The sequence below is a fragment of the Electrona antarctica genome, assembly GCF_951216825.1.
Source record: "Electrona antarctica genome assembly, chromosome: 1".
Lineage (NCBI taxonomy): Eukaryota > Metazoa > Chordata > Actinopteri > Myctophiformes > Myctophidae > Electrona > Electrona antarctica.
In genome coordinates, this window is record NC_136806.1 from 50575059 (window position 1) to 50600019 (window position 24961).

The following is a 24961-nucleotide window of genomic DNA, read 5'->3' on the forward strand; positions in this document are numbered from 1 at the left end:
TCCATCGGTTTTAGCAGCAAGCAAGCAAAGCAACACAGTGATGGTGAAGCAGCAGCCATGGTCATGGATTAATCTACCGTTAATTACACTAGTATTATCTAGACAATCACACCACAAACACGGCGTTTATCAACGCGCCACGCAGCGCACAGAGGCCACGCATCAAACGACTGATTCATGCAGTCGCTTCATGCACCGAGGATTTGAAGTTTAAACCCCCTGTTTTTGCATAAGGACAACAACACGGCTCTTTACGCACCGCCGCCGCCGGTAGGTACGTTTTGTTTTGCGTGTTATTGATTGATTAATTGAACACTTTATTAACAGTTTGCATGGACAGTCACAGGGAAGTAGTAAGTACAGTACAAGTTACAACACAAGGTCTGCTAAAACGATGACACCAAGAAAGCATTTCGGCTTGTTCCCATTGGTGTTCTGACTGTTCTCGCATACTCAATTCATCGAAGAATTAGCATGCCGCTAGCAAAAAAAAGGGTTACCTGGGATTGCAACACATAACAATCGCGAAAGCGATTATATAATGTATTTTTTAGTTTGTCCAGAATTCGCTTTTTTGTTAATCTATCGCCGGGGTTGTGGGTTTGCTGCAGTGCATTGCCAGCTATAAGCGTCATGTAGTACACTAGTAGTAGATGCAGCAGTGTCACTTACAGTAGGATTTGTATAATGACTGAGTAATGGGCATAATGATGACCGTTGCTTACTGTTAGCCACCTAGCTAAGTTTATCAATGGCGCGGTGGTGGGCATTCAAACGCTGACCCAAAGCAGCGGTGGAAAAAGTCCTCCTTTTTTTTTTTTTTTTTTTTTTTTTTTTTTTACTTAAGTAGGCCTGTAGAAGTACTCTGTTAAGTCTGGAATTAATACAAATACTTGAGTACAAGTACAAAAGTATTGATATTAAAAGTAGCCTATTCATAATGCAGAATGTCCCTTTTCAGAAGTTTTGACATTTATAAAAACATCTTTTGAAAATAGCAGTACTACAAGCTTGTAGATCGGCTATTTTCAATAAGTTGTTAATGTATGTTTTGTAATAATAATCAAAATCTACAAAGTAACTAGTAACTAGTTTTAAAATAAATTGGATTATATTTGGATCTGAGATGGACCGGAGTAGTAGAAGTAATACTACTAGCCTACTAGTAAACTACCGGTAGTAAAAGTATTGGAAATTGGAAACACTCAAGTAAATACAAATGGCTCAAAATTGTACTTAGCGGTAAGTACAAGTACATGTACTTAGTTACTTTACACCACTCATTATGTCACAGTGTGTCCTATGTACTTACCGGTACTTGTACAGTATTACCATTTTGGGTGTCTGTACTTTACTTATTTATGACTTCACTCCACTGCTGTTTCAAAGACAAATATGATTGTACTTTCGACTGCACTAAATTTCTTGCCTGGAAGGGGTGAAATAAAGTAGGCTACACACACACTCTGGGCGGCAGTGGCTCAGGGGTAGAGTCACTGGATGGGAAACTGATGTGCAGGTTGGTGGCTTGCATGGTTTTCTCTGCCATTTACCTCTTTCAAATCTAGTGATTTTTTTTGTCAGGAACAGAACTCGAACCCGCAATGCGCTATTCGAGCATTAGTAGCCTAGGTGCCCGGACCGCTAGGCTGGCCAGGGCCATTTGTTGTCTTTTTTGTATGCCTTCGCTGAAGTACTGTTGTACTTTGTCTGTCCACCACCACTGCCTGTGACCTTTTATTTTGAAAGGAAAATGCCTGTGGTCTCCAAGGATACCTGTGACCCTGTTCAAAACAATTATGAGTGTTTCAATTCTAATATAATTCATAATATTAACAACCTAGTTAATGTTTAGGTCGGTGTGCCTTTTGTTGCCATGTTTTCAGTATTACATAATACCAGCATGTGTGTTAAGCCACTGCTTTTCAAACAGTTTCATGTCGAGGACCCCCATCTGAAAAGATTTTGTACAAGGGACCTCCAACGAGAATATTTGTGTTGAAAACTTTTTTCCCTCCAAAAGTATTCCACATTTTCAGAAAAGAAAGAAATTCTACTGAATCTGGCTCACAACACTGCACACTAACCTTGTGAGATTGTAAATCAGCTATTTTCAAAGTATAAAATAGAATTATAAAGTGGTTAAATCGTTCCTAATTTTTCTGGGGACTCCCTCAAGGACCCCTGCCCTGGGGGAACCCCCAGACCCCACTTTAGCACCTCAAAGGCATTTAAAACAAAACTGCAGATCTCCTGAAACAGACTGGTCAGGTTACTATGAGGCCTTACACCCAGAACTCGCCTAATCCCTGCTCATTATGCGAGGGTGGGATGGCTGAGGGTAGAGAGGACACAGTAAAGCAACTTGCAATAATGGGCCTGGTCTTCAAAATGCGCATTAAAACAGGGATACCCATGTACCTGTCAGACTACTTCAATAGCGTAAAAGAGACACACAGAAGGAGCCCCACTGATCTCATTGAACCCAGTTTCGGCACAAAAATGGGGGCAAATTCATTCTACTGCTATGCCGCCAGAATGTGGAACGCCCTAACAGCTATAAAAAATGTGACTCCTTACCCTCCTTCAAAACCGCTCTAAAAGAGGTGATGTAAAAAGTCTAAGCTTATGACCGAAAACGACAACAAAATAATTAAATAATATATTGTTGCTGTCGGGCAGAAACCTCCATATTTTAACCCCTTTGTGTTTTTTACTTTATCATACTACAGATCTGCAAGCTCGATACGCAACACAAAGCAACGCAATAGATCTTGTAGATCTGCTACATTTGCCATTTTCTTATTTGAATCCTGAAAAGTAACAGTTTTGCAATAGGCCTATCTCACAGCCCGTTTTTCACGCCCACTTCCGGTAAATAGTGGTGACTTTAACATGGGCATTTACACGTTTTTTTCTCTGGAGAATCTAAGTACATTTTCTAATGTAAAAATGTGACAGACCAATATTATTATGAAGCAAACAATATGGTAAATCAGCTCGAACAGATAGAACAAACCTTACCTTGAGAAAACAAAAGTTGTAGACTTCTTAAATTACCTCTGTTAACATGAAGCGTCTATGGAGTGACGTCACGCTATCACCACTAACCCCGAAAGGGGGCGTATTAAGGGGGGCGGGGAAATTCTGTGAGATAGGCTTATCGGACAAGGTTTGGATGAGGTTTTCACCCGACTTAGACGCTATTTATATTGTCACTATTTCTTGTATTGTACAAGAGATTCCTGAAGAACGTCTTTGACCGAAATGTTGCCTAAATAAAGTGTTCGTATTGCAAGTGCAGACGGTGTGCGGGTCTTTGTGCACTTTATGTGCATTCTTTCTGAATACATTGAGCCCTGCCTACACAGCCTATCAGGTGTGCATAAGACTTTGTTGCCTTGTATTGTACAACGAAATATAATTCATGGCTAAGAGGTCAATCAGACTAATTGATTTTGTGTCGATTTGTTGTAAACAAATGTATAAAACGTGCTTCTGGATTATTCGGTCATAGTAGGTCGGTTTGGTTATTGATCCTACATATTGGCTTTGATATATTATGGCCTGGGCTAATTGCCTAGCCCTAAGCTGACAACAGTGTACTGTAGGGTCATGATTACAAATTTAAGCTGACGATTTATTGTCACACAAATAATTGTTAGATTAATGATTTAATTGTATATAAATTAAATAAATTGACACATTTAATAATTTATAATATATTTTCCTTCCAAAAATGTACAAAATAGCAGAAATAGTTGATCTACATACAAGCTTGTAGATCTGCTATTTTTGCATTTTTGGAATTGCAATTAGGCGATTATCTAATATAGTGACATGCCTACATCAGTGTTGTTGTCTCTCTCTCTCTCCCCGGCGGGCAGACTGGGAGCATGGTGGTCCCAGACAGCACCAGCATAGTCCAGCAGGCGGACCATGGAGGCTCCAGCGGCCTCCTGCAGAGCTCTGAGCCCGGGTACGAGGAGGAGCAGGCGGGGGTGGAGCTGGAAGAGGTCCGCAAGCTGCAGGAGCTGGTCCGACGCCTGGAGGTCCAGAACCAGACGCTCCGCAACCGGGGAGGCAAGAACAGGCTCCACGGAGGTAGGCCTGATCGCAGATTTACTTGAGCTAATCACTACTGTATAGTGTACTTGTTTTGATTCATTGTTGGAATCGTTTCCATTCAAAAACATTCATGAGTTTTCCCCAAAAAAGATATTTGCGAAAATAGCCCCTCATGTCTAGTGAGCTCGCGTTTGAAATTATAAACTCTATTGCCTTGTGCAGTTTGTGTTTAGAAAAGCCTAAAAGGCAAGCTCAAATGTAATTTCTTTTTCTTTTCGTTCCAATGTCCAGTCAGTGCCAAAAACACTATTAAAACACAAATTACAACATTGACGATAAATCAACTAAAATGTCCTGCTCATGACTCATAGCCCAACTCCACGGCAGAACCGGCAACAACAGCAACAACATCACAGCCGGCGTGGGCACCAACATCAACGAGCGGTTGTCCTGTGAAGGAGGTGTCACCAACAACTCTCGCCTCAGGCTGGAGCACAGCAGCAGCAGCAACACAGACCTGGAGCAGCTGTCCCCTCCCCTGGACAGCAGCAGCAGCGAGGACATGTCCCCTGTCCCCACGGCCGCCGGGAGGCTGGAGGACGAGGAGGAGGAGGAGGAGGAGGACTACGACGACGACGACGACGAAGGGCCCTGTGGGGGGTTTGCGGCGCTGCCCTACGGTAACGGACCGACCCTGAGCCAGGGGCAGAGTCCCACGGCGGACGACAGCCCCTGTCAGGACAGCTACGAGTCGGAGACCCTGGCGGACAGCGACTCGGGGGTGGATCAGACGGCCCTGGACGAGTTGGACGTGCTGGACTTGGAGGACGAGTGTGCGGAGGTGCAGGACGAGGACAGCTGGTAGGTGTCAGTGGTGTCTCCGGTGTCTTCCCAACAATTTAGACATTTAGCAGACGCTCTTATCAAGAGCGACTATAAGCCAGGTAAACGCATACCTAGAATGAAGCGAGACGGTGTAGTGACTCAGTAAACTAGGACCACATAGAATGCAGAGAGAGAGAGAGAGAGAGAGTGTAGTGCCTCAGTAAACTATATATATATATATATATATATATATGTGTGTGTGTGAATGTTATGTTATTATTCAACCTCCCTGCTTGACACTCAGCATCAAGGGTTGGATTGGGGGTAAGTCCCTGCGACATACTAGCGTCATGTCCAGGGGGTGTACTTGTACATCAAGCTGCCTCATGCTACAGAAAAGGGAGATAGACTCCTGCCCTATGGGCCTCATGGCTCGGCAAGGCTACTTACTACTATTCAACCACTTTCACTTACAAAATGTGTAGCTAAAATAGCCTGTCTACAAGCTCACGCCATGTCTAATAGATAGGCTATTTTAGCTACTTATTTGTAGGGCAATAATTTAGGGGGGGGAAGTTTTGCCTGACAGCGACGATATGATGTGATATATTGTCTTCAGCGGAGAGAGGTGACACGCATTATCCAATATCCACGTACATCACAGCAATGATGTCACAAGCATGGTTCCATCATTGTATTTGTTTGTTTTGTATGTCTTTCTGAAGAACAGCCCTTTGAGCCACATGAGTCACTGTGACATTTTTCCAGTTACATCCACGTTCGCCCTTTAAGTATTGTGGCGGCAGAGGGAGTCATGATGTCGTTGCTGTCGGGCAGGAACCTTATATTTCAACCGTATAACCGGCGTATATTTCAACTTTTAATGTTTTATTTATGAACTCTTTGGTAAATTGATGCACTGCTTCGTCATACAAGTCTAAGAGCGTCATGTAAACTCACAACACATTGCAAGCGCCACGTTGTGACCTTGTAGATATGCTATTATCGCTATATCTTAAGTAATGAAAAGCATTAACAAGAGCTTGTAGTTGTACTAAATAATAACTACAATGGATCTGTTTGGAACACAGGTTCTTCTTTTCCATTTCCTGAAAAGTAACACTTTGAAACTTGTTGAAAAATGTTTTCAAAAATAGCAGAAATGGCAGATCTACAAGCTTATAACACGCCACTTCATAATGTGTTGTAAGCTTGTAGATCAACTATTTCCGCTATTCTATAAAAAAAATTAAATGATTAAACGTTATTTGTCATATCTGCCCTGTTCAATTTGTGATTACGAAGCCTAAAAGGCAAGCAGAAGTACAAATAGTAACATTCCAATGTTCAATGCAAAAAAACAATTCAATCGTTAATCGCAATTATTTCTGTGACAATGAATCATAAACTTAAATTTGTGATTGTGACAGGCCTACATTAAGGTTTCCCTCCGACAGTGACAATATGAAAAAGACTAGATGAGGGGTTTTTCCCCCTCCTCCCAGGCAGCAACAGAGGCAGGGAGAGTGTAATCTGAGCTATTCTTGCACTTGCAAAGGTCTACCTTTATGACAGAGGCACACTTTGATCATGACTAGTGACCGGGAGGAAGCTAGAGCACTGGTTTTCAATGTCTGGACCGGGGACCAGCCACGGTCCAAATGTTTCAGTCAGAAGCAGCTTTATTTATCACGGGTTTACAGCCACAGCTGTAAAGAAGTGGGTTTTTGTGTAGCCGCAATTTGCAACTCTAGATTTTTTATAATGGGATGAATCTAGAGTTGCAGATATTCCACATGTCACTTTTTCGCAAGATTTCTTTTTTGTTGTTGAAAATAGCCTATCTACGTTGTGTGCTTGTAGATCGGCTATTTCCAAATTGTCTTTCTAGCGGCTAGGCCCTAGTCGCTTCTTTTGGGCTTGTTTTCTCGGACCTGGTTGCTTATTTCTCTCACACAATCTGGCAGCACTGAGCGTGATATAGCCAGTGAGCTGTAGGCAACACAGCAGTGTTGACATATGAGGGAGGGGGCTGGCGCTCGCTTACAGCTGAGCTGGGCTCTTTCATGTGAGCAGCTAATCGGCTGCCAGCGTGACTTCACTTAACAGCTCTTTGGCAAATTTCAACAGGACACAGTGCTACCGTCCTTTATTTAAACAACAAGTCGTTAAAGGTTAAAGCCTGCTTTATTTCCCTTTTTAAACAAAATTAATCTGGGATGTTATGTTAATTGTTTCGACCAAGGCAAGAGCTATTAGGCCTAGTTCATGGATGACTTTAAACTATGAGTGTGGCCACATGAATTCGCTCCCGAGTGTGTGTCCAGTTTCACTGTTTGTACATGTCTGCCTTATTGTCTTGGTTTGGGACAAAGGTCTAATCAGACAGGTTATACTCAACAGGATTTCATTAACAACAGTTTAATCATGTAATATTTGCATTACAAATCTGTCTTAACCCATTTTGGGCGGGAACCCCTTTTGGTGTTAGCATTATGTTATAATATAGCTATTGAAAAATAGCATGAGTGGCGCGCTATGAAAAATCGAAGAACGACTGACATAGAAACATAGCTTTTTCAGAAAACTGTCAGGATTTAGAAGACAATTTTAGAATCTGATCTCAGGTCAAAATGGGTTAATGTGTGGGTGGTGGGTACATTTGTGTGCTGGTATGGCTGATCTTGACCATGTTGTTTTGCTGTTAGCTACTTAACTTTAGCAGATCAGCCATGGGGCTTAGCAGCCAAACCAGTTGTGATCATCCGAGTCCGTTGAAATTTGCACAGCCCTACCATATGTGCTTTGCTTTGTGAGGTTATCATCCCAGGAGCCAGTAGCCACAACATCCAGTAATCCACACACAGGGTCCATAATCTGATCTGCTTTGGGCTGGATGCTGTTGCATGGCTAAACACAGCATGTGATCCGGGCCCTGTGGAAATTGGCTGGTGTGTGTGTGTTTGTGGGGGGGGGGGGGGGGGGGGGGGGGTTTCTCTTTAGTAATACTACGGCTCGGTTTCACATTATTTGGGCCCAGCTGAGGAGGTGATACTATTAAATCCTGAGCTCTGGGAACTTTAGTGGGCTCTAGTATTGATCTCTGTGGACTCACCCATCAGGAGCACAGCCACTCCAGTGACTTGCTCAAGGGACCTGGCAGGAGTGTGTTTGACTCCATAGCATGCATGTCTTTTTCTGTGGGAAGAAACCCACGTGAACACAGCAGGGAGAACACAAGAACTACACACAGAAAGGAAATGGACTTGGAAGTATTTTTCCTGCGTTTGTTCCTTATGCATGCTTATGCTTTACTTACTTACTCTCTGTAAGGCTGTTTTCTCCGGCAGACCACGGTTAGGGCTGAAATTAAATTTCACTTGGCGATTAATTGTCACACAAATAATTTGCGATTAACGATTTAATTGTGTTTTTGGCATTGAACACCGTAACATAATAAATAAAATCCATTTCTATTTGGCCTTTTAGGCTTTGAAGTTGCGCAGGGCAGATATGACAACTATTCTGAAGAGTGTGTCGTAACGAAACGTTAATCTATAATAAAGCCTTGACTGCTTTACAAAGTTACAGTGTGCAGACTTATATTGCCTTATCCACTGTTTTGTCCTGCACCTGCCATCCAGTAGATGTGCCAGTTCTACTCTTTCTTATATGACAAATAACATATAAATATACAAAAATGACTTGACATATTTAATACCTTTATACTTAACCCATTCAGGCCTGACCTCAAAATTTAAAAAAGTTCTTCTAAATCCTCCAGTTTTCTGAAATAAATATTTTCACGATTTAAAAAAAATAGCAGACCTACAAGCTTGTAGCGCGCCACTCGGTGGCGCGCTATGAGCTTGTAGATCTGCTATTTTTCAATAGCTAAATTATAACATAATGTTTAAAACACCAAAAGGGGTTCCCGCCCAAAATGGGTAAAAAAAAAACATTAATAGTGGAAATGGCCAATCTGCTAGTTCACAACGCGTCACATCGCCACGCTTTGTGAGCTTGTATGTCTGCTATTTCCAGAAGATGTTTGAACATGGAAACTATTATGACGATATGCAAAAAATAATTGTGATTATCTCAAATAATTGCAATTAGGCTATTATACGATATGTATCTATTCATTGTGACAGGTCTTGCCATGGTTTGACTCTCCGTCTCTCTGAGGCTGTGCTCTCCGGCAGGCCATTGTGTGACCTGGATAACTCTCTGCATTGTTTCTCATCCCAGTGGAACATCACGGCTCTCTTTGTATTTGTCCAGTGGGATGATGAGTTGCCAACGTAGATTCGTTCAAAACCAGTGGGCGCAGGCATTCGTGCGACTGACTGACTCCCTGGGATCAATCCCACGTGATTGGCCAATGGTTCACACACGCTCCACCACCAGCATTAGGGGTGCAACAGTAAATCGAACTGATCACATGAATCGATTATAATTAAATAATCGATACGTTAATAAAATAATCAGTATATAATCTCTGTCCATGTTTTGGGCATGTCGTTATAAGCAGAAAGTCTCAAAACATTGAAAAAATAGGGAAAATAGCCAATCTACAACTGCAAAGCTTGTACTGTTCTCAGATTCTTTCATTGCATTTTATTAAATGATCAATTATCTTTCATAATTGATTAAATCAATTAGTTACTAAATTACTGCACACCAGTCACCAGTACTATTGTGGCATTGTGTGGGCTTAATGCTCCGCTAAACGGTGCCGTTTAGCACATCAATCCCTATTACAGTAGATTGATCTTTTGAAGAGTTCTTAAGTTCTCAGTGCAATGTGCAGTGATGGATCAGACCATGCAGAGCACATTAGGATACAGGGCAAAGCACCCCGCTGCTATTGCTGCTGAGCGAGTCTGGACAACCTCTCTAGGTCCGGGAAGCCTGGTTAAAAAGCCTGGTTTGTTGGACAGGATAGGCTTTCGGGTAGGGAAAAACCAGTTGTATTAGTTTGGGCCGGAGGTTGTTCTGTTGACTTGTGGTATTTACTCATCTCATGTCACAGTAGGGTCGGGAAATATGACTTCAAATCAGTAATCATGATTATTTCAAACTTTTGCCTCGATTACTATTAATGAACGATCATTAAAAAACTGTCAATGTGACAGCTTGTGTCTATTTTCATGATTGTACACCTTTTCTCCACTTTTTCATTTTGCTGCGGAACCATTATATAACTAGCTAAGACATACTTCTTGTACACATTACACATTATACATTATATACAGTCATTATTAAATGTGGTGTAAGTTATATATTGTTTTGTTGAAATAAGTGTTAAATAGTTCTATATTCTCATAGTAAGTAATCATTTCTAGACTGTATAGTGTTTGTTCGGTAACAGGGCTCTTCCTGTCTCTTCAGCTCTTTGACAAACACTCTTTTTTTCTCTCCTGGTTGGATGGAATTGGTATCCCAACTGTATTTTCAGTTTTCTGGAGAGATGGGGAAACCTCTACTGTTACCTGATAAACACACTTTATACTATAGCAATGATTACTATCAGAAATGGAATATAGAGCCTGCACTGTAACGATAACCTTTTTTGTTTTAACAAAAACAAAAAAGCCAAACACGCACAGCACCTTTTGTTTTTGCAGGCGGCAGGCCAACAAAAGCATTTAATGCTCTTATCCAAACATTCCGCTACAGACTAGCTTGAAACATAACCACTTAACGCCCTACTTGATATACTTTGTCGTATGACGAGTAATGACAAATAGCAAGAATAGCAGATCTACACACTCACAATGTGTCACAGCTAGATTTCTATTTTTGGAAAACTTAGGTTGATTTAGTATTTTTATGTTGACCTAAAATAAGGGTGGCAGGTTGAAACATGTAATAAAATTAATGTTAGGCCACATGTATTTAACTATGTGTTCAGACTACTTCATCCATTTTCAACCTCTGTTCATATTAACTGGTCCTCACTAATTAACTATAAAATAATTCTGTTTTCTCACTCTGTCTCAGAGGAAGGCTGTGGACAGCTCAGAAACCTGTCTACCTACCAGTGACATTATCGTTAGGCAGTTTTGGTCATTTAGAACACTTTTTTTTATTGTGTATTAATTCAAGAACGGCCTCTATTTCAGCATGTTGTCTTTCCAGAGTGATAAACTGTAGTTTCTTTCAGCTTCTTTCAGCCCATCGATGAAGTCATTGGTAGGCAGGTTTCTGAACCATCCATAGTCCACCAATGAGATGCAGCGGGAGCAATTAAATGAAGAAAAGGGGGAAATGGTTGAAGTGCTTCTTTTTTTAATGTTTTTTTTTTGTGGCTTTCGCCTTTATTTTTTTATATTTTTATGGAGGGACAGACAGTAGGCTGACAGGAAATGGGGAGAGAGATGGGGGGAAGACATGCAGTAAAGGCCGTCGGGATCGGGAGTCGAACCCGCGGCACACTGCCAGACTGGATTACCAGCCAAGGTGTCTGGACCGCTGAGCCATGGCCCAGGCCGTTGAAGTGCTTCTTTAACTTGTCTTTTCTTTTCGCCTCCTTCCCTCCTTGCAGGCTCTATGTGTCTCCTAAGAAGCAGGCAGCAGACATGGGTCCAGAGTCTCCTTTGAAGTGGTGCCGGCAGGTTCTGGACCATCCCAGCCCCGAGACGGAGGTGGCACGTCGCACGCTGATGACACGTCTGGACCACTGTAAGTGTCTTCACTGTTATTTACACCAGGGCTGCCCAAACAGTAATGGCAGGGGTGCTTTGTCCACCACTGGCCAAGCTATTTAAAGTCAGTAGGTACACACGCGGTGCAAACAATGCAAGGAAATGCTTTCTTGTGAGCGCTATGAACAAAGCACACCATGAGGCCAATGACACTACGGTATCTAAAAAAAAAATAATCCCCCCCCCCCCAAAAAAACCCCCCTAAAACAAACAAACAGTTGTATATACAAAACAAGAGATAAGAATCAGTCTTATCACTACACCACCATGAATGCAGTCCACTCTATGTAGGCCTAACGGCTAACGGCAGTCGGTACACAATTTAGTTTAACTGTTATACCTTTATGTCGGAACGTTATGTCTTACAAAAGACAGTGTTCAAATAAGTTTCAATTCGCATTCATGCGAGAACGGCTTCTGTGACTTTTACTACCATAGCATTTTCTGACCAAGTTATGGAGCACCTGGTTCCTGTGACGCCGTCAACCCCCTGCGGTGAATGCAGTCTTATTTACTGCTCGCAACAACAAGGACCTGTGACTGTAGTTTTATTTACTGCTCACAGCAGCAAGGACCTGTGAATCATGTTGACAACAACGTCCCACATAGCTTCCCGCAGCGGTTCTCAACCGTTTCTGGATCAGGGGGCCCACTTGTAATTCTTGAAAGGCGTTCCGCGGCCCACACATCTGAACACTCAACACAGCAGCCGAACAGTTCACAAAACATGAAGAGTAATTTAATCAAAGTAAAATCACAGAGAAAATCGTATTTTTTGTATTTTTGGTTGTTTTTGTTTGTCTTGTAAAAACAACACAGCTTCCAATTTTTGTGTGTGCTAAGATTTGTTTTTATATATTTCCCTTTTAGATTTTTTTTTTTGGGTTTTCATTATTTCGAACCTATTCCATAACCTTGGATCCCATTCGTTACTGACGGTGCTTGAAGCCAGTGCTTCCTGCACCAACGACAGAATGGAACAACAAAGCTATTCACACCAGCTCTGAATGAGGCCTGGGTTGGATTACCTTCCCCCATGGCCCTGGCTCAGCCCACATGTTTAAATACCAACATCCGCCAGTGCCGGAAAGTAATTCTATCGTACTTCATAAGTCTACTCCACTGCACCTCAGAGGCACATATTTTATTGTTCTTTTTTACTCGACTATAATTCTTTGAAAACTTGAGTTACTGTGTGTGTGTGTGTGTGTGTGTGTGTGTGTGTGTGTGTGTGTGTGTGTGTGTGTGTGTGTGTGTGTGTGTGTGTGTGTGTGTGTGTGTGTGTGTGTGTGTGTGTATAAAGTATCGAAAAATGGACATACTAACTTGAGTAAAGAATATAGCAAGATTGCACTTAGGTACAGTACATAAATGTACTCCTGTTACTTTCCACCAGTGATGCCTGCCGGCACCGTGGCGTTCACACATGGATGTACAGCTAACAATGAAGGTGCTTTCCAACAGGTGTAGTGGTGTACGTAAGGAACATTATGCCCTCATCGCAGAGCTCTACTTTATGTCAAAAATAGGACCTGTTCTGGCATTATGAAATGACCTACTAAAGGTGTGTGGGGTTTCTTTTATGGTTCTGTGCATCCAACTCAAAGGGTGCGGTCGCCCCTTTTCCATCTCGCCCCACTACTCTACCTATAGCTGTAAATAACAAACATAATTCATGTTGGTGATTATATAAAAGGTATTATCATATTAATTTATCATTGTTAAGTTCACTCTGTATATCCACGGGCATAATAGCATGATGACGCCATTACAAATATGGGCTACATGGATGTGTTTAATAAAACGAAATTAAGTGCTAGAAGGTCCTAAATTAACTTAATTTAGCAGTCACCGTCTCTGTAAAATTAAGAAAGAATAACATGAGACAGATTATAGAGATCGACTACTATACAATCAAATAAATATGTATACAAGATAATTTTGAGATTTCAGAGACGGTAGGAAATACTAAATTAACTGTTAACATTAACACTTCGCGGGGGTGAGTTGGTAAAGGGGCGAGTCGTCTGGTATTCACTCGAAGTTTTGTTCCCAACTTCTCACCGATTCAACACAAGGTACAATGTACCCGACACGCGTCATCATGACATACTTAACCACATGATCCCTAGTTCTACTTCTGGCGCAAACATTTGGAGAAAATAGAGGATTTACGAGTTGATGACGCATCGCTGTGGTGAAGAAATTTGCTGTAGAGGGAGAGAACAAAGAGAAGGCCAAGCACAGACCCCTGAGGGGCCCTGGTAAATTAAGAATATACTGTAGTGTTTGATCATTTGAGCCCTATTAAATACCTATACTGCGTGGAAAATAAAAGCTCTACAATCTACAAGTTCCCAGTGACAACGCGTCACGACACAACACGTTATGAGCTTATGTTGATCGGCTATTTCTGGCAGAGATATTTGGTGTTGAGGGATGCCAAATACAATTTGGGGGTCCTCTTCATTACTGATGTCGTCACCGTTAATAATTTTTTTTTTTCTTGTGTCATTAAGTGTTTTTTTTTTACTTTAAAATATAACTCAGGAGCTTATTGTAATGTGTGTCTTGTCCTGTCCTGATTTTTACAGCAAATTCTGATGTAGTCTTAGTCACCATTTAGTTTTTAGTCGACTAAATATCTAAAACTTTAGTCTGTTAGTCAACAAAATTAACACTGTCCTGTCCTGTCCCCTGCAGCATCCCGGTGGAGGAACATGTACAGCAGTCCCTCGGGGGATGCCGTCATCCACAGCTCAGGCCTGACCTCTCCTGGGTACCACAAATCAACTAACAAATCCACCCTACTAACCTGTGGCAACTCAGGTATGGCATGATGAGATTAACACTGCGGGTGCAACAATGAAACCCAACGTCATCCATTTAATCAATTGTAGAAAATACAGTAATTGATCATCTGTAACTTAAAATCTATTGCAAATGAAAGAAACCCTATTTTGGGTATCTTATTATAGGCAAAACATTTCAGAAATGGTGAAAATATCTGATCTTTGTAGATTAGCTATTTTCACGGTACCGTTGTGTGACAAAGTATAAAATTACACTTAAGAAGTTAATCAGCTCGTTGATGTACAGTATAAAATAAAACTATTAATATTAATCAAAAGGCTGAAAAGATAATGGACAGTTGCAGCCCTAATTAACACCTCTGCTCTGCACAACATCTGTGCTGTAACTGCATTGAAAACAAGTTACATGCACTAATGTGTCCTATAAAGCAGTGGTTTCTCAACCTCTTCCCTTTCATGCCACGGACCCTCATTTGAAGACCATTTTTAGATCTGGGTCTCTCTGGGATCCTCTGTGTTTAATAATTAACTCTGACAGTTAAATAAACTGTCAGTAAGACCCATGGCGGTCCCCCCTGCGGGTCCGGGGTGCCTTGAGGGGGTTTATTGATAGTTTAACACTTAAGATTTTTACAGTATAAAAACAGTGTTAAACCTCCGGGGCCCAGGATGGTATCAACGCATAACATAGTGGTGGTCCTGGAAATGAAAACAAGTTTGAGAATCACTGTTCTGATTGGATCTGCAGAGTAACAAGGGAAGGTTGGAGATGGCATTCAGGATACTAGATGTGTGTGTGTGTGTGTGTGTGTGTCCGTGTGTGGAGTCCGTCCATGTGTGTGTGTGTGTGTGTGCGTGTGTGTGTGTGTGTGTGTGTGTGTGTGTGTGTGTGTGTGTGTGCATGAGAGCGTGATTGCATGCGGGTGTGGTAAATTACTGAGCTATGATAATGATATCGGTGAGCTTGGCTTTGTGGCCGTATTGGTTATAAATACTTTGCACCTGTGTTATCGACACTAGGGATGTGCACTGCGACCCACGTTGTTATTGTACATATTAGTACACGGTTGGCGTAAAAGTAGGGCAACATTCGAAAAACTACTACCGGTATACAAAAGCCATTCGGAAATTAAACCATATTTTAAATGCCGCCTAAAAGTAGGGCATATGACAATTCATCACAAGCCCTGATCAAACAAATCAACTAAAACACCCAAGATGCATACTATTATAATACGACAGAAAATACTACAATGGTTCTAGTTGAGTCTTGTTAACTGACACACATGATCGGAGACCTGAAATATCCTACTTGAAAAGGTGAAATTGCCTTGTATTCCAGCCTTTTAAATTTACTTGGGGAAAGTATTTATTTGTTTTTTTGTCTTTCTAAATGTACGTGTGGGCAGCCTTCACTTTACAATGCTGCGATGATTGATTGCCAGTGGTGGGAAAAAAGTACTCACATTTTTTACTTAACTAAAAGTGTCAGTACTGCAATGTAGAAATACTCTGTTACAAGTAAAAGTCAAGAATTCAAAATGTACACGAGATGTAGTGGAGTAGAAAGTAAAGATTTGGAAATCTTCTAAATTTTACTTAAGTACAGTACTTAAGTAAATGTACTTAGTTACTTTATACTACTGATTATTGCTCAGAGTAACTCAGGGAAATAAGTTGCCACTTCAGGAAGTGGAAATGGAGCTGCGATGACTGTGGGATGTTGATTACAAACAAAAAAATCCCTCCTAGAATAAAAGCATGTTTTACACTAAATTGATGACAATAAATAATAGTTTAACAGCTAGCTAGTATTTATCATACGATTATCAGGGACATAAGTGTTTATACACTAGTTGACTAGCCGTGCACATCCCTAATATGCACTGTGCAAAACCAACGATACTTGTGTTGTTGTGCAAACTCTATACATAACCAATCTTTGCATGAACCTGTGGACTTGTTGCTTGGCTTGTGAGTTGTGAGGGTGACCTTGTCTAATATTTTACATAACCAAATGCCTCTGGATGTTATGTTGTCACCCAGTGCTATGGATGTGTGTTCAGACAGACAGACACAGGCCTTGCAGACAGACAGACAGGCAGGCCTGGCAGGCAGACAGACAGACAGACAGACGGACGAACAGGCCTGGAAGGCAGACTTTGCATACAGCCATGTGCATTATCACCAGACAAGGACATTCCAGATTAATGCTGATGGGCCCAGCTGGCAGTGAAGACAAAGTGTCTTGAGCCAGACCGATAACATCAGCCATTATTTGACTTTGACGACAGCAGTACCGGAAATTATGCATTATTGATTTTAAAGTTAGCATTGTTTTGCTAATCAATGGTCTAGGAATCTTCCAAAATGAATCGGCCCCGGACCCAAAAATGTTGCATTTCTACTGGACTGCAAGAAGAACATATTTATTCAAATGCAAGCCATAGCTCACTGTCAGACAGACATACATGTAGCTGATTCCTACTCACATTTACAAGTCTCATACGCCAAAGAAGTCGGGGTGGGGTGGGATTTCGTTTTTCGGATTACATTTGAAGTGAAGCAAGATGCTGTTTGTCTAAAGTGATTAATGGAAATATTTAAGAATCCATATTTACTAATGCTAATATAAAGGACTGTATTACTGTATTACTTCGATAGCTGAGCTGAAACTATAAAAATACTTTTGAAAGTAATCAGTACAAATAAATACTCACCACAAATACGCACCACAAATCTAGGCAGAGAGCCTTTAAAATGGTTATTAAACCAATATCCAAATGTTACCTTAAGCAGGAAATACTCTTTAGAAAAAAATACCTTTTAAATACCCAATAAAAAAAGATGAGTCCACCAGAAAGAATGATTGTCCAGTCAGAAGCATATATGGTTTTGTCAATTCATTTTCAGTTCGGAGAGCACAGGAACAGATCCCACATACAGCCAAGTTACAAAATGTCTCTGCCGTCTCCAAAATGGAGACGGTTTATATATCATTTTAATCAAGATTTGAGAAGGTACAGAGAGCAACGTGTCAAACAACCAGGGAAGCTCATACAATCACATCCTGTCAAAACCAGGAAGCATAAGGCATGGGATATGTAGTCTTTAAAGGGCAGATGTAGTTTATAACTGGGTTACGGGCTACTAGTATAGTTAAAGGGAGACGGCTTGTCTGCGTTGGCAAAGCACCAAGGCCAAAATAACATGTTTTCCAACAGGGAGGAGATAAACGGGAAATAACAATTCTATATCTTACTCGCGGGCTGGGGGGAAATTAAAATCAGTGGTACACAGGGCATGAAGATATAAAGTCATTGGAGACATGTAAACAAATCCCACAAAATAACAGATCTGCAATATTTATCCATCAGTGGATGCTTGGGTTTCAGGTTTGATGGGCGTGCACTCTGCCCTGAGCTCACAGTCGTCCATCGACAGCGAGCTCAGTACGTCGGATGACTCCATCTCCATGGGATACAAGCTGCAGGACCTCACCGACGTGCAGATCATGGCTCGCCTGCAAGAGGAGAGTGAGTAGTCGCCGTGCCTCGCATGTCACGTTCGCCACAGAAACCATAGATACTTTCCAGAGTCGAGCCGCAATTTGCAACACTAGATTTGCAACACCAGCCATTGACAGCCCATACATCCAAACAGAAAAGTCCTATCTGTTATCCTAAACTCACCGACAACAACATCCACCGTAGACATGTTATGAGATGCTTTCTGACAAATGCAATGCAAGTGTTGAAAGCGCTCGTTTTCAATAACGCAACGTCCTGCTGCCTTCTGCATTATGTGCCATTTCAGAACGGGTGGTGACACTGGTGAGTGATTTCCATGGAGCGCTTCCAAACTCGAAACGGAATGTAGCTAGTGACAGAAAGTAGCTCATAATAACATGTCTACTGTGGATTTGTATTAAACACTTGGCAGATAGAAAGAGGATAATTCAAGCTTTTTGTACAGGTGCAATGTTGGTGAGTTTAACGTTGTTTAATACATGGTGAATGGGCTGTCAGTGACTGGTGTTGCAACTCTAGATTTAAAAAAAAAATGTAATTGCAAATTGCGGCTACCCCAGAGTCTAAAGACTACACGGGCGGCTGATAAGGAAATATGAAGTCAGTCGGAGGTTTTGTAACGATGACTATCAGCTGCAGACTGAGCTTATTGGGTCGTAAATTGGGTGCAGGCATTTGTTTTCCAACATACCAAGAGTCCGACAGTCATTAAGTCTGACACATGATTAAACAAAGGAATGGTTTTCATTTAGATTTACAAGGTTTCCACCCGACGGTGACAAAATAGACAGCCCTAGTTGACACGATTAGCAGTTTAGCCACTAGGGGCAGCCGCATGGGTACAGTATTGGTCTCCCATGTATTGTGTGTTTAACTTTGTTTGTCTCTCAGGTCTGAGGCAGGACTACGCTACGTCCAACTCTGCGTCTGCGTCACGCCGCAGCTCCTGTGCCTCGCTGCAGTCCCTGCGGCGAGGAGGCGGCGGCACCTACAGGTTATTATAGTTTTATTTATTTGTATTGATGTTTTTAAAGGCTTAGTTTTAATCTAGTGTTTTAGTGTTCAGCCCATACATCCAAACAGAAAAGTCTCAAACTGTATTGAACAACTTTAAACTCACCAACATTGTAGCTGTACGGAAAGCTTAAATTATCCTCTTTCTACTTTTTTTGTTTCATTAAAATCGTAGACTTATTATCAGTGTTACGTTTTTCAGAATATTTTGAATAACACACCATTTAGTCTTAGTCCTATTTAGTCTTCTGAAAAACCAGTCTTTTAGTCTTCCGGTCCATATGGTTTCATTTTACACTCTCAAGAGTTAAATTATGTTAAACATCTGCAATACTTAATTTCTACACAGAGAATGTAAAATGATTGTTATCTTGGTCAATGGCCTTGATATGAAAAGGGTTGAAAACCACTGCTCTATAACCCTGCCTTCCAGCGACCAGGAGTTTGACAGCTTCAGCCTGGAGGACGAAGAGGACGAGTGCGGCTCGCTGCCGCAGCGCCGCCATCGCTTCACGCCGTCCCCGCTGGGCTCGCCGCGCTGCCTCTCTCCCTCCACCTCCAACCACGGCCAGGTAGGCCTGGCACAATTATTAAATAGTCGTTTCCATGTTGAAAAATGTCCATACATAATCTTCCAATGTCCAATGCAAAAAACGCAACTAACTCGTTAATCGCAATTATTTGTGTGACAATTAATCGTCAATGTAAATGTTATAATCGTGACAGGGCTATGCGCCGGCACGCACCAGAGTGCCCCGTCGCTCGCTGCAGGGACCCAGCCCCGAGCTGCTCAAGTTCGCCAAGAGCGAGGGTAAGCTTCTATTTTCATGTCTAGGACCCCCAAATTGATTTGTATTTATTTGTATTCCCCCCACCCCCATTAGATTGGTGAAGCCCTGTTATGTAGGTGATGTTAAAGTCTTTCAAGATTATTCCAACTTTAAAAATAAATCAGCTATTTTTAAATGGCCAAAATGTAAAATAGAGTTTAAAGTGGTTAAACGGATTTTGCTACTCAAATAATTGATTTGACTCTGGGGACCCTCTGGAACCCCCTGGGGGTTCCCGGACCCCACTTTGAGAACCACTACTCTATTCACACCGTGGCCATTTTGCTCTCACGTTACGAGAGCATAATTGCAGCCATGCGGATGTGGGAAATTAACATCACTTAGGAGACACACACACACACACACACACACGCACACACACAAACAAACCCTGTTCCCAAACTAGAGTCATGTGCTCCGGTCTGCAATCACATTCAAGTAAGATAAAAGTCCTGGGAGGGCAAACACTAACAACACCACCACACATCACTGGAATAATTAGAATAACAGACACGTGTACAATTCTGCTGTACTCGTGACGTGACGTGTGTGTGTGTCTGTCTGTCCATCCATGCATCTGTCCGTGCGTGTTCCAGAGGAGTTGAGGCACAGCATGCCTAACCTGGCCCCCCGCACCAGCCTGCGATCCCTGGAAGCAGTGCGAAACAGCCGCAGCATGGAGGCTAACCTCCAGAGCTCTGGCAACCGCATGTCCCGCTTGACCCACTCCCCCTCCACAGGTAACCCCACCTCTTCCACACGTAACCCCACCTCTTCCACACGTAACCCCGCCTCCTCCACACGTAACCCCGCCTCTTCCACACGTAACCCACTCCCCCTCCACATGTAACCCACTCTCCCTCCACACGTAACCCACTCCCCCTCCACACGTAATCCCTTCACATGTAACCCCTCTCCCTCCACCTCCGCCACAGATAACCCCTTCCCCTCCATACATAACCCCCTCCCCCTCCTGAAGTCATCATCATTTTTCGACCGCGGTCGAGATCATGGATTTCACAATGCAACGCCAGACTTCCCGGTCCTTCATTGCCATCCCCAGTTCCTGCCTACTGATGCATGTGATTGTGTCCCTAGTGATGACATCAGGGAACGACAGTTTTCTACCTCTGGTCTGCTTTGAGGCAGGATTCCAGACAATGGAAGATATAACATCATGATCAGCTCTGTAGCAGTGTGTTGTTCTGGATCGGACTAGTGAAGAAACACAGGAAAGGTTGCCGTATATTAGAGAAGTCGATGGGTGGCTCTTCCAAGAGAGATTTTGCCCTCATTAGAAGGCGGGTGTAAGTGCCATCCAGCCGTTTCTCTTAATTTGTATAAAGTGTCCATATCGGCTCGACGGTTGTCCTAAATATTTTTTACTTTGAACCTCTTAGTAAGCTGGGATGACCAGATCTTATGCATGTCATTGCAGGCTGACCAGGCCATACCCTTCCTAGTTTGAAAGTCCTCCACACGTAACCCCTTCCCTTCCACATGTAACCCCTCCTCCACATGCAACATGTACAATTGTACATGTTTGACCAGAACAGGGGGTGTTCAAAGTTTTTCCAGGCCAAACGACTCCTTAGCTGAGAGAGAAATTAAGCATGGACCCCCTACATATAGTGTGAAACTGTGTTGCTTTTTTCCCCCTATGAAACTTGATGAGGGGCTTTCAAAGCTAGCTCACGTTAGTTAGGCAACTGTCTCATCAATGTCTGTTGACCCCTGCGAAAATTGAAAGTATTCCACAGCTTTTTCTTATACAGTGTGAAGTCTGTTGTCTCCAAGTGATGCTGCAGTGTTGATGCCTTCATACAGTGCTATCATAATGAGTGTTGTGTGAATTGAATGCTTCTCTTTGTTTACACATCATCTTTGCAAATATGATGTTGGATTCATGTGTATTTTCAGGAAAACTGGCAGCAAGAGCAAACGTTTCAGTCATAGGACCTTCGTCAGTGCAACGTCCTATTGGCTGCTTTTTTGCACCTTTCACTTTGAGCACAGAGCACTTTATGAGAATGATACAATTGTCTTAAATCTTAAGTCTTTGTGGAGGGCCAGTTTTCCTTTGTTTTTGAGACTACCGCACCTGCCGTGAACCTTGGACAAAGGAGGCTGCAACAGTTTACCCTGGACCAATGTGTATTTTGGGTCTGAAAAACCTTACTGTATCACACAATAATTCAGCGTGGTAACTTGGACCCTCTGTTGAAGAACCCCTGTACCAAAACCATCATGCGGTCACAAATCATGTTATAGATAGAGGGTATGTGCATGCATAAAGTGAGTGGCAAAGTGAGTTTAACGTTAATACAATCAGATATGACTTTTCCATTTGGATGTATGGGCTGTCAATGACTAAGTAGTTTTTTTGCCACTCAGTAGGCGTTTCCGCATAACTTCCGGGTATTGATGATGTCACGTGCATACCCTCTATAATTGCCACTGTGTGATATTTTCCTTACTTCCTTACTTACCGGTACTTCCTTACTTCTTACTACAAGAAATTAACACCCCGAACGCCCGGGGGTATTTGTAACCATTAAATCAGGACGATTTGTTTCTTCAAGACCTATTTCAAGGTTGCTCCACGCCATTTTGGAAGTAGCTAGATGTAGCCAAAACACCCCCGAGGCGATCGAAAACAACGGGAGGTATGATTAATTCTAACGTGACTAGCAACGGGATCGCAATGAGTTTTAATATTTTCGGTCTCATCCACTAAAATGGGGGGAACATTTTGGATGACGTCCCAACCGGAAATTACATCGATACGCTCTGTTTTGATATCAATAAAGTTCTGTCCTTTTATTAATGTCGGTCCTGACTCCTGAGCGTCAAGCGTTACTATTTGATAGGACGGAGACCTCCGTTTATGCCACTCAGGGTGTTAATAAGCACCGTTAAGCCTGATTTAAACGGAGTTGTGTGACAAAAATAGCAGATCTAAAGCATTGTGAGATCATAGATCCACTATTTCCAGTATGTGACACCGGCTAACAATTAAGTATAACTCGGGCATTGATGTATCTTCTTGCTCTTTTTTTTGCTCCTAAAAGGTATGACTAACAGTCGGCTACGGGCCAACGGCCAGTCTCCTCTCTCCATGCGGGCTCCGGTGAAAGCCATGACACCTGTGGGCTCCATGGCAGCGGCTCGACAGCAGTCCAGGGGTCTGCCCGTCATCCAGGGGACGGCGGGAGGAGGCGTCCGGAGGGTCCAGTCACCGGGCCCTGCCGGCGGAGGAGGAGGGGCCTACCCGGTCGGAAGGGCCTCCGCTGGGACAGGGAGGCCAGTGGTGGGCAGAGGGCAGGTTGCATCGTCACCCAATGCCCGCAGCAGAATTGCACAGCCCTCCAGGAGGTGACTACTTACAATTGATACTTTTAAAATGTAGACCTAATCGGTATCATTGATTATTCCAAATAATTTCACTAAGGAAATGTTTTTTTTTTTAATCAACGTTTCTTTATTAATTTTTCAAGTCACATGTGTGTCAAAAATAGCATACAAAGATTTAGCATTTTACCCCTCCCTCCCCCCAGAGTTCCCGCTCTGAAAGAGCCACAACCCTGGTATCTTGTACCATTAACAAAGATACATTGAAATAAAAGGCACATACAGATATACATATTCAAAAATAGAAGGAATTGTCTTGAGTGTACAGGGTTTGATGACATGCGGTCGCAACAACATACCACCAGATATATTCCTCACTGACCGTGGTTCGAAATTGCGACCAGCATTGTGCTAATTATTCTTCTGGTGCGATCATAACGGAGGCGTCGAGTGAACCAAAACCAATGTTCCATTTGAACACTTTCAGAGTTAAATGATCACTTTTTGTAATATAGGTTGGGGTCCCAGTTGTAGTATAGGTTGGGGTCCCAGTTGTAGTATAGGTTGGGGTCCGTCATCGTCATCTCAGGTCAAGCTTCTTATTTGATTTACAGGTCTTTGGGGATGACGAAAATGTCAGACGAGTCGTGGAAGGATGGCTGCTACTGAGTGTAAACACTGATGAAGGCGTGAAACCTGGACCTCACCTAATAGGACAAACAACCACTGCGGCCCTGTGTACTGGAATACCTCTGTCCACCCATTCAGAATGGAGCACTACAAGCTGCACAACACCTCTACACACACACACACACAAACTTGTTTGAAATGTATTTCCCCCGAGCATGAAAACCTCTCATCCAACAGACTTGCACATGGAGAAGAGGCACACGATACACAGACTCCATTTGCTGTATGGACCAATGTGGAGCTTCCCAGAAGATTTTTGTGTCAAATTCAGTCGATACTTTACAGTAACAGTGAGAAGCTGTTAGGGACAATAAGGACTGTAAATGACATTGTCCGGCTATTGTAATTGAAATGAAGGATATTTTTGTGGACAGTTTGTCTTTTTATTTTCTCTGTGAAACCTCACTGAAGGTGATGTCGTCGCTGTCTGACAGAAACCCCGTATGTCCACAGCCGTTTCTTTTCAGGAAATGTAAAAAAGAAGCATTGTCACAAGCTTGTTAATTAATCCTTTCAATATTTATAAAAAAAATCACACTTGCGTGAAGTAAGGGGCGCTCACTGTATTTATATCGGCCACATGACGTCTTACGTCGTCATTTAGTGCCTAAACAAAAAATTGAAGTCCATAGACTGGCTTGCAAATGATTTACGTCATAAGTGCTCTAAACAAAAATACCATAGACTTGGCTGCCAGCCACATGACAATCTTCAAAAGCCATACATTGGAGGGGCTACTGCCCCTCAAAAAAGTCTGACACTCAACCACTTTCACTTTCAAAGTCTTGAAAATAGATCCGCTATATTTTCTCTGCTTTTGCGAGACAATCTGGCACTACAAAGTAGGGCATTAATGTATTTTAAAAATATAACTAATAAAAAAAAGATATGGATATATGGAGACGCAAGGTTTCTGCCCGACAGCAAGAATATGAGTGTTGCATGTTTGGTTTTGCCCCCGTCCACCTTTTGATGTATGGAGCAACTTACTCATTATGATCCAAATGCAACACCCACTATTTCACACCTCCCACACTGGTTAGTGGGTGGATTTTAACATTTCTTGAGTGGTGTTTTCTGCAGGTTAGGATATTCCTTCTATATTTGTGTTATATTTTGTGTTTTTGTGC

The 24961-nt window shown here is 42.3% G+C and overlaps 1 protein-coding gene across 3 annotated transcripts; it reads left to right on the forward strand.

Annotated features, from left to right (window-relative positions):
• Nucleotides 1–24202, forward strand: LOC306927853 (SLAIN motif-containing protein-like). Of its 3 annotated transcripts, none has more exons than XM_079507718.1 (12): nucleotides 1–274; nucleotides 3888–4104; nucleotides 4440–4929; nucleotides 11444–11580; nucleotides 14307–14432; nucleotides 17794–17952; nucleotides 18838–18940; nucleotides 19394–19532; nucleotides 19687–19771; nucleotides 20387–20530; nucleotides 22862–23165; nucleotides 23756–24202. In XM_079507718.1, exons 2-12 carry the CDS (start codon nucleotides 3897–3899, stop codon nucleotides 23808–23810), a joined length of 1950 nt encoding a protein of 649 aa, XP_079363844.1. In that variant the 5' UTR covers nucleotides 1–274; nucleotides 3888–3896; the 3' UTR covers nucleotides 23811–24202. The 3 variants fall into 3 exon arrangements, with proteins under 3 accessions (XP_079363844.1, XP_079363843.1, XP_079363845.1); XM_079507717.1 differs by having other exon boundaries at nucleotides 1–270; XM_079507719.1 differs by having other exon boundaries at nucleotides 1–270; nucleotides 17812–17952.
• Nucleotides 24203–24961: the final 759 nt, after the last annotated feature.